The following is a 9,886-nucleotide window of genomic DNA, read 5'->3' as shown; positions in this document are numbered from 1 at the left end:
TGTAACAGTCTGAAGCTGAACGATGATGTATAAGACTGTTGATGATGTATATGACTGTTGGTTCACAGTCCATAAAATGTGCCTCCTCGTAATGGCTTGTTGCTTTTGGTGACTAATAACAAGCTGAAAAATGGCATATCCAGTATCATAACATTATATAAAGTAACCTCAGTTACTTTAGTCTTATCTGTGCACCCACCATTACTCGGCTCCATCTCTGAGGACTGGAGAGGGCTGGAAAGGAAGCCTGGGTGACTTCTATTGAAGTCTTTATCATACCAGACTGTTATTCAAATGACCATTTCCTATTTTACTGGCCTGAATCTGCTTGGTGGCTGGGAGGTGTAGTAGGTTGACAGTGGAGCTGACCTGTTAGCAGTGATTGCCCTTCATCAAGGAGATGCAGCAGGCAACTAGCAGGCAGCTGAGGCAGCTGAGCCAGAACTTGACCAAGGATGCTGGGTATTTGGGTGGGCAGCTAGCACAGAGACCGAACTGATCAGTCTGCACTGCAGCATAAACTGGGGAGATAGATGCTGGGTAACCAAGGAGTGGTCAATAATAAGTTAATAAAATAAAAAATCATCCTAATATATGTAATCTTGTCAAATAAGTCAAATAGGTTTATCAAGAATGGCTAGCTTATTTCAGAGCATTTGTGGTTGTTTCCTCAACAATCTCTGGCCACGAAACAGCCAACAATGTTGTTTTACCTCCTGGACAGCAGAGGGCAATACCACGTTCTCCTCCCTTCAAATTGTCAATTGTTAGATTCTACATCGGTGGTCTTTACTAAATCTGTCAGAGGTCTCCCGTGTGCTTTACACCGGGTACAGAGTTTAACAGTCCAGTTAAACATTTATGCAGGTAAGTACCATAAATTATGATTTGGTTGTTGGCATATTAGTAACGTTAAAGTGTAGCTAGCTCAGAGCAGTCTGGTTTGACTTTTGTAAGCTTTGTTTGCCGTGTCTACTGCACAAGTTAGCTATCTATTCGGTTTTGCTTGATAACAATGTCTGTGTTTGATGGCTAGCTAACGTTACCTAGCAAGCAACGATGAGCCTACTGTCTATTCTGCAGTCAGCTTAACGTCTATTCTGTTTTTGGACTAATCATACAGTCTATGACAATGTTATAACACGGACTTTTGCTGAATTGTATTTTGCTTGCTGCTCAGAAACGTTAATCTCTTTCTGTTTCGCTTGCCAATGCAACGCTGTGTCGTTCATGGCGTGTAACGTTATCCTTCTGCTTTCACTAGTCACTGATCATGAAAAGTTCAAAGGAAGCTGTGCAGACTGCTGCCAAGGAGTTCCTGCAGTTCGTGAACAAAGGAGTGTCTCCATACCACGGTAAGAAACAAGTCATGTCACGGCACAATATAGGGACAAAGAGAAATACTGTAAATCCAGTGTCAACACTAAATACATTTTTGATCAAGAGCATGGAACATTGGGAGACTGACTTGACTACCTTCCATGGACATTGAGATGAGATAGATATCTTGCAGGCGGATGTCCTCTTTCTGAGCCTGTACTGATGCCAGTTTTATTGTGCAGCCTACCTTTGCACTCTGATCCATGTACAGTCCATTCACACTATCCTTGGCCTAGATTCCTCCTGAGATCTCTCAAAGCCATTCTATTATCCAGGGGTGCAACTTTGGTTTCAGAAGTGGGGGTGGGGGGGGGGGGGGGTGTAACTTTTTCTTTTGTTGTATTTTTTTAATCAAGTCTGATAAACACTCAACAGCCTACCCGGCCGCCCAGAGGTGTCTGCATTGTCCTTAAGCATACCATTGCCTCATTTTGTATCACATTCCAATTCTAAAACTGAGGGGGACAAAAATGCCATATCAGAATGTGGGGGGACATGCCCGTCCCCAATGAATATTGCACCCCTGCTGTTATCAGTCAATTAATTGATATGTCCCCTGGTTTCACAGGCTGTAACTCATAAAAGGAATGAGGTGGCTTGAAGTTAATGTCCTGCACTTTTCACTCTGTCCTGTTTGTGAGCAGTGGTTGAGGAGTGTAAGTCCCGTCTGCTGGGGGCTGGCTTTACTGAGCTGAAGGAGACTGAGCAGTGGAACATCAAGCCTGCCAGTAAGGTCAGTCAGTACATGGAGGTTCCAGTCTCACACTGATCTACACAGCTTTATAGGGCTTCATCATATAGGGATCAGACCTGGGTTCAAATAGTATTTGTTGTGAGCGGACCAAGTAATTGGGCGTCACTCTAAAGCGGGTAGGTTTCTTGATTGAACACAGTTCTCTATTGAGGGCATTTGGTCAACACAAACACTCCAACACAATCAATGAAAATCTCTCAAGGAAAAACATACATCTTCTTCTCCAGATGAAACAGGAACACAATAGGATTATCTTTAAACTACAACAATTGTCACCGTCTTAGTGGTTCTTCATGGATAGCTCCTCTGTCTCGGTGGCCATCTTCCAGAGATAGTTTCTCCCCCCCCCCCCCCCCCCCCTCCCTCTCTCTGCTGGTTCCATACTCTCTCTTATAGGGGAAGGAGAATATGTCATTAGTACTGTCAGCTGTGCTTAATTGCCTTTGGTTACCTTGTCTCCCATGCCTTGTTGGGCTACTATCCGTGAGCCCAGCCTGCCCTCTGGTGGTCCTTCCACATTGTTTTCTTTCAAACTGTGCTTGATTGAGAACTAACTACTCCTCTTCCCTCAACAGTACTTTGTAACCCGTAACTACTCCTCCATTATCGCTTTTGCTGTGGGTGGACATTTCCAGCCAGGCAATGGCTTCACTATGATTGGAGCACACACAGACAGCCCCTGTCTGAGGGTAAGGATGAAATTCTACACTTGGGACACGCTGGGAAAATGACTGGGCCGTGTTCATTAGGGACTAAATGTTTTGAAACAGGTAATGTCTGAACATGTCCATTTTAAGAACAAATATTTGATGGTGTACCCTACTGAACACGACCCAGGGCTAACACCGCCAACCACTGGGGATAGTAGGTCATACTTGTATTTGGTCGCTAACTTGACACCCTTCTCTCTCTGTGTGGTTGATTCAGATTAAGCCACGGTCCAAGAAGACCAAACAGGGCTGTCTGCAGGTCGGGGTGGAGTGCTACGGAGGAGGAATCTGGAACACCTGGTTTGACCGGGATCTGACCATCGCCGGTCGTGTTATGGTCAAGGTATGGCAATGTAACCCTACCCATCTAACCCTTCATTCACAACTGAAACATTAAGGTTGGCCCATTCTTAGGTTTCTGAACTTTCATGAACTATGTGTTGAAGTGTGTCTGGAGAATGGAGGTGTGTTTGTGAGAGGACCTTACATGGGAGTTGTTGTGTTATTGTGTTGCAGACTGGAGGCAAGCTGGTCCATCGTCTGGTTTACGTGCCCCGGCCGATCATGAGGATCCCCCACCTGGCCATCCACCTCCAGAGGGACATCAACGACTCCTTCGGCCCCAACAAGGAGAACCACCTGTAAGTCCCAGGTTGCATGTCAGAAGTCTTAACTGGCTTCCTCTCCTCCATCTACACTGATCTGACGACAGGACAGGTGAAGGCAGTATGGCTGGAATTTGCTGTCACCTGTTCTGTTCTTTCACATCAGTGCAGTTGAAGGGGAGGAGACCACTATAGACTATTGAGATACACCCCTCAAGGGACCAGGAGAACAAACATGAATTGGACAGGAAAATAAGTGTTTAGTAACTGTGTGTGTGACAGAGTGCCCATCCTAGCCACTGCTGTACAGGAGGAGTTGGAGACTGGCTGCTGTTCCACTGGGGATGCCTGCGATGCCACCACTTTTGTAAGACTCTTAACTATCCATATCTCTCACTGTACGCTCTACAGTACTAGATAGTTATACACAGTCCAGTGTACCACACACACTAATCAATCACTTGCCTTACACAACTTCAGTAGGCCTTTAGTACATTTCTCCATCTCTCTCACTCGTCCAGGCAGAGAAGCACCACCCAGCCCTGGTCAAGGTGCTGTGTTCAGAGCTGGACGTTCAGCCTGAGGCCCTGCTGGACTTTGAGCTGTGTCTGGCTGACACTCAGCCAGGGGTGAGTCTCCTCTCCTCAACACCTCCTCCCCCTCTGTTGTTAATGACATAGATAACAGATTACTGACGTGTGTCTGTGTCTGGCTGACACTCAGCCAGGGGTGAGTCTCCTCTCCTCAATACCTCCTCCCCCTCTGTTGGTAATGACATCGATAACAGATTACTGACGTGTGTCTGTGTGTGTCTGCTGCATAGGCAATTGGTGGTGTGTTTGAAGAGTTCATCTACTCCCCCCGTCTGGACAACCTCCACAGCTGCTACTGTGCCCTACAGGTGAGTCTCCTCTGTTCCAACTCAACACTCCACCTCCAGACACTAACACCAGCCACCTCAACAACCGGTCTCCTTCTCAAAGTACAGCTCTGAGAGTAGGAAGCTCACATCTTTTCCTCCGGTGTGTTTGAGAGGGACGAGAGGAATCGGAACATGACTACCACCATAATGTGAACGTCCTCTTTAAGCTTACCATTTATTCTCCTAACCTCTACTTCCTCTTTAACCTTAATTCCCCTAACCTTTACCCTCTTTTCCTCTGTCTACTAGGCTCTGATGGACTCCTGCATCTCTGGAGACTCTTTGGCCACAGACCCCAACATCAGGATGGTGACTCTGTTTGACAATGAAGAGGTCGGTCCCCCAGTCCTGTGTTGGCTAAATTCATTCTGTGTAGAGCTAGGGCTTCTCCTTCACTGGCATATAGCTATGAACTATAACTAGGGCCCAGGGTTTTCTGGTGATCAGGAAAACCCCCTGGGGACATATTCACAAAGTATCTCTGATAAGGAGTGCTGATATAGGATCAGGTTGCCCCTCTGATTTAATTATAATTAAAAATGTACAACTGATCCTAGATCAGCACTCCTACTCTGAGATGTTTTGTCAATATGGCCTCTGTATATCTAACTCGGGGCTCTCCAACTCTGTTCCTGGAGAGAGACCCTCCTGTAGGTTTAGACTCCAACCCCAGTTGTAAAATGACTGATTTAGCCTATCACCCAGCTAATTAATAGAATCCGGTGCTCTAAATTTGGGTTTGAGTGTGAACCTACAGGAGGGTAGCTCTCCAGGAACAGGGTTGGAGTCTAAACCTACAGGAGGGTAGCTCTCCAGAAACAGGGTTGGAGTATAAACCTACAGGAGGGAACTGGTTTGCGAACCCTAACCTAACACTTAACACTTCCCCCTATGGCCTGTAGGTGGGGTCAGAGAGCGCCCAGGGGGCAGCGTCCAACCTGACAGAGCTGATCCTGAGTCGACTGTCCTCCTCCCCCACCAACCTCACAGCCTTCCAGCAGGCGGTGCCACGCTCCTTCATGATCAGCGCCGACATGGCCCACGCCCTGCACCCCAACTACCAGTCAGTACCATACAGTAACCTGTCAATCACACCAGTCTCTATAGTAACACTCCAATTACCAGTCAGTTTATTCCTACTCCCTATAGAAATGCCGTACTGTTAATCACTGTGGTTGCATCCCAATTCTCCACCATTTTCCCAAAGTGTCTACTTCCTGCCATGGATTTAATGGTGGAGCCTCCCCTCCAGCCCGTTATTACACCAATCAAATGTTTTTAGATCCATGACAGAAAGTGTGCAAGTGAGGTCAGGTTCTAGAACATCATCCCAACTACCGGTCAGGTTCTAGAACATCATCCCAACTACCGGTCAGGTTCTAGAACATCATCCCAACTACCGGTCAGGTTCTAGAACATCATCCCAACTACCGGTCAGGTTCTAGAACATCATCCCAACTACCGGTCAGGTTCTAGAACATCATCCCAACTACCGGTCAGGTTCTAGAACATCATCCCAACTACCGGTCAGGTTCTAGAACATCATCCCAACTACCGGTCAGAGGTTGTCCTGATTCTCCACCCTTTTTCTAAAGTGTAACTGGTAGTTGGAATGATGTTCTAGATGTTCTGGTTGGGATGTTACTAGAGACAATGTGCTGTTACTCCCATAGAAAACATACTAACATTCAGTGTCTCTACCAGTCAGGTTCAAGAACAACATCCCAACTACCAGTCAGTGTACAGTATACCTGGGGAATAATAGTCTCATTTATATATTTATATCATATTGCATATATAATTGACTGCTGTTGTACTGTTTTTGTGCCAGCTGGGACCTAGAAGACAGTTTGAAAGATGTTTGCTGTGTTTATAGTTTTAATGGACTTTCATTTTCACCCTAGGGAGAAGCATGATGAAAACCACAGACCAGCCTTCCACAAGGTACAGAGCTCAAATTACCCCCTCAGCAATACGCACTGAAAACCCACATTAGAACTGGTGGACATATTGTTGGAATCTTCTACAAAAAATGTCTACAATTTAGATTTAGGTAAAATAGTCATGGTGGACCTGTGTAATATTTGTGGCAGACATGCTATACATTTATGTATGTTTTCTATACAGATATCTGAAGTTGTAGTCAGTGTGATTGTCTGAATGTCCTCTCTCTCAGGGTCCTGTAGTTAAATTCAACAGTAACCAGCGCTATGCCACTACGGCTGTGACAGCCTCCATCTTGAGAGAGATCGCCAGTCGTGTTGGTGTGCCTCTTCAGGTAATTGGCGTGTGTGTGATTTGTTCATACATACTTGTTTCTGTGTGTGCTTGGTGCACTGCGCGGGTTTGTGAGCACATCTCCTAGCACATCTCCTAGCAAAGTAGTGCTGTGGTGAAGAAAGTGCAGTGGTGTAGTGGGGATTTAAACCAAGCCGTTTCTGTAGTGGCGATTTAAACCAAGCCGTTTCTGTAGTGGCGATTTAAACCAAGCCGTTTCTGTAGTGGCGATTTAAACCAAGCCGTTTCTGTAGTGGCGATTTAAACCAAGCCGTTTCTGTAGTGGCGATTTAAACCAAGCCGTTTCTGTAGTGGGGATTTAAACCAAGCCGTTTCTGTAGTGGGGATTTAAACCAAGCCGTTTCTGTAGTGGGGATTTAAACCAAGCCGTTTCTGTAGTGGGGATTTAAACCAAGCCTTAGTGCAGTGGGGAGGGGGGTGGGGGGGATTTAAACCTAGCCTTAGTGTAGTGGGGTAGGGGTTATTTTAAACCAAGCTTATGGGAGAGATGAGAGAGACTGAAATGAGAACGTCTGCCTCTTAAGAGTAGATGAAGATGTTCTGCTCCCACAAGGGCACTTTATTCACCTCAGGCCCTGGTGAAACTACCGCTCTGGTCCATTTCCCTCCCTGAAGTGTGCACTCATTCACCCCCATATGGACTCGGAGGAATGGACCGGTGTGAAGCCAGATTTAAATAGCAGAGATTCAGGAAGGACAGTTCCAGTTCTGACTCATGTTGAGTTTCCCCACACAGCTGACATCCAATGTATGTCTGAGTGATTAATGGGCATCCATGGAAATGTCATTTTAAAATCTGAATGTAACAGTACATGTGTTTATTCTCTCCAGATGCTTCAACTGTACCTAGTAAGCATGTGTTAATTCATTACCCTCCTGACCCTGTTTCTGTGGCCCCAGGATGTGATGGTGCGTAACGACAGCCCCTGTGGGACCACCATCGGCCCCATCCTGTCTTCCCGCCTGGGGATCCCCGTGCTGGACATCGGTGCCCCCCAGCTGGCCATGCACTCCATCAGGGAGATGTGCTGCACCTCTGGAGTACTCCAGTCTACCAACCTATTCAAGGTACTGGACCCTGTACTAACCCACTCCAGGGTTGGGGTTAATGTCAATTCAGGAAGTACACTAAATTTCCATTTCCCTTGAATGCTTGTCAATTAGGAAAATGTGGCTTTGGAATGACCCCCTGACCCTGACCCACTCATCACACTGATACCCTTTTCACTCTGCTGTTTCTCTATGAGCCAAACTGAGCCAAGCGGTTCTGCCTGGCCTGGGTACACATCTACCGTAGTTGCTGGACAATGTGGAAGGAAAATATCAGAGCCAGCACAGTGTGGGAACAGCATGTTAGTGTGAAAGTGGTATCAGACAGTCAGTACATTCTATGGGTCTAATTGTGTTGTAATCTGACCAGACATAGTGAACCATAATGTCTCACTATGTTGATGTATGATGATGTGTCTTCCATCTGTTCTTACCAGGGCTTCTTTGAGCTCTTCCCCACTGTGAGAGACATGGTGACTGTGGACTAGCCTGGGGGAAGGACACAGCATGGACAGAAGGACAGACAGATGTCCTCCTCTGGGTCTCTCTACACACTGTGTTATTTGTATACTCACATGACACACAGTGCTACAGCAGAACGTTTTGCACACATTCAGAGGCAAGGAAAGTTTCCTTCAAATGATGTTTCTGATGAACTAAAATGGTTTATAAAATAATACATTTTTAATCTACACATCCTCTCTCCTTCCCTTGTTTTTGTTCACTCACTCATTCCACACACATATAGTCCTAAAGGCTGGACGCAATGGGCACTGCAGCGCCCCGTGCCCCTGGACCAATTATAGGGGTTTAAGTGGCTTGCTTAAAGGCACAACGGCAGATGATGCATTTCCGCACTAGATTTTCCCGTCTTGAGTTGGGATTCGAACCGGCAACCCTCTGGTTGAGGCCTGCTTCTCTAACCTCTGCCTCTGTTGCACTGGAGCTCCAATTGAAATCAAGTGTTTGGCCCACACTCTTTAGCAAGTCTAGTACCAGTGGTGAACATACAATGTTGACAAATATACTGAACAAAAATCTAAACAACAGTTTTACTGAGTTTACAGTTCATATAAGGAAATCAGTCAATTTACATAAATTCATTAGGCCCTAATCTATGGATTTCACAATGCTGGGCACTGGTGCAGCCATGGGTGGGCCTAGGAGGGCATAGGCCCACCCACTTGGGAGCTAGGCCCAGCCAATCAGAATGTGTTTTTCCCCACAAGTTATTTTTTTTTCAGACAGAAATACTACTCAGTTTCATCAGCTGTCCGGTCCTGGGCTGGCGTGGTTACATGAGGTTGGAAGTGGCTTGTGGTAGAGAAATGAACATTCAATTCTCTGGCAACAGCTCTGTTGGACATTCCTGCAGTTAGCATGACAATTACACGCTCCCTCAACTTGACATCCGTGGCATTGTTGTGTGACAAAACTGCACATTTTAGAGTGGCCTTTTATTGTCCCCAGCACAGGGTGCACCTGTGTAATGATCATGCTGTTTAATCAGCTTCTTGATATGCCACACCTGTCAGGTGGATGGATTATCTTGGCTAAGGATAAATGATCACTAACAGGAATGTAAAACAAGTGTGTGCACAATTTGAGAGAAATAAGCTTTTTGTGAGTATGGAACATTTCTGGGATATTTTATTTCAGCTCATGAAACATGGGACCAACACTTTACATGTTGCGTTTATATTTTTCCTCAGTATATTTAGAGGAACTGAGGAATACATGGTAAAAATTACTTGAACTTGGTTAATTTCGCCTAGTGGGCTATGATGCGATGGTGGGTCTCCCAAAGGTAAACCAGCCATGCAGAAAGACTAACCCCTTCCCTTCCTGATCCGAAGCAACGTGCATCCCGGGATTTACACATTTCTCGCAACACTTGCTATCGCACTCACAGTTGGTGCGCTTCTGCTGCTGAAAATCCACGTCCTTCCTTTGGAGTCGGAGTGGATGTGCGACATTAGAAAGTCCCTCCGATAGTTGACACGGATCATGAGGGTTTAAAACGCACCGCTGAACAGCTCTGTCTGTTTTGGGGAAAACCATGGGATCTCAGCGACTATGGAGCGTGTTATGTGTGATGGCGGTGTGCTATCAGACGGGGATGTCAAGCAGATACGGTAAGGGAGAGAAATGAACTGAGTCACTCAGA

General features: G+C 46.0%; 2 protein-coding genes across 5 annotated transcripts in view; both read left to right on the top strand.

The window, feature by feature from the left end:
• Window positions 1-742: 742 nt before the first annotated feature.
• On the top strand, window positions 743-8,415 carry dnpep (aspartyl aminopeptidase). Its single transcript, XM_020472543.2, has 15 exons — window positions 743-867; window positions 1,265-1,355; window positions 2,025-2,113; window positions 2,710-2,823; window positions 3,062-3,187; window positions 3,361-3,485; window positions 3,732-3,816; window positions 3,971-4,078; window positions 4,273-4,350; window positions 4,621-4,704; window positions 5,274-5,434; window positions 6,276-6,315; window positions 6,548-6,649; window positions 7,570-7,737; window positions 8,157-8,415. The coding sequence occupies exons 1-15, from the start codon at window positions 862-864 to the stop codon at window positions 8,205-8,207; spliced, it is 1,428 nt and encodes a 475-aa protein (XP_020328132.2). The 5' UTR covers window positions 743-861; the 3' UTR covers window positions 8,208-8,415.
• Window positions 8,416-9,577: 1,162 nt separating this feature from the next.
• The window catches only part of LOC109885346 (receptor-type tyrosine-protein phosphatase-like N), a 38,699-nt gene continuing 38,390 nt past the window's right edge, over window positions 9,578-9,886 (top strand). For 2 of the 4 annotated variants that reach the window (XM_031813600.1, XM_031813601.1), the window contains exon 1: window positions 9,579-9,854. In XM_031813600.1, the coding sequence (XP_031669460.1) occupies window positions 9,779-9,854 (76 nt within the window). In that variant the 5' untranslated portion in view covers window positions 9,579-9,778. Of the gene's footprint in view, window positions 9,855-9,886 lie in introns of all 4 variants that reach the window. The other 2 variants (XM_031813599.1, XM_031813602.1) reach the window with 2 other exon arrangements.

The sequence above is a fragment of the Oncorhynchus kisutch genome, unplaced genomic scaffold (assembly GCF_002021735.2).
Source record: "Oncorhynchus kisutch isolate 150728-3 unplaced genomic scaffold, Okis_V2 Okis05a-Okis16b_hom, whole genome shotgun sequence".
Classification (NCBI taxonomy): Eukaryota; Metazoa; Chordata; class Actinopteri; order Salmoniformes; family Salmonidae; genus Oncorhynchus; species Oncorhynchus kisutch.
Note: the sequence above shows the minus strand (reverse complement) of the source record. Positions and strands in the feature narration are given on the sequence as shown.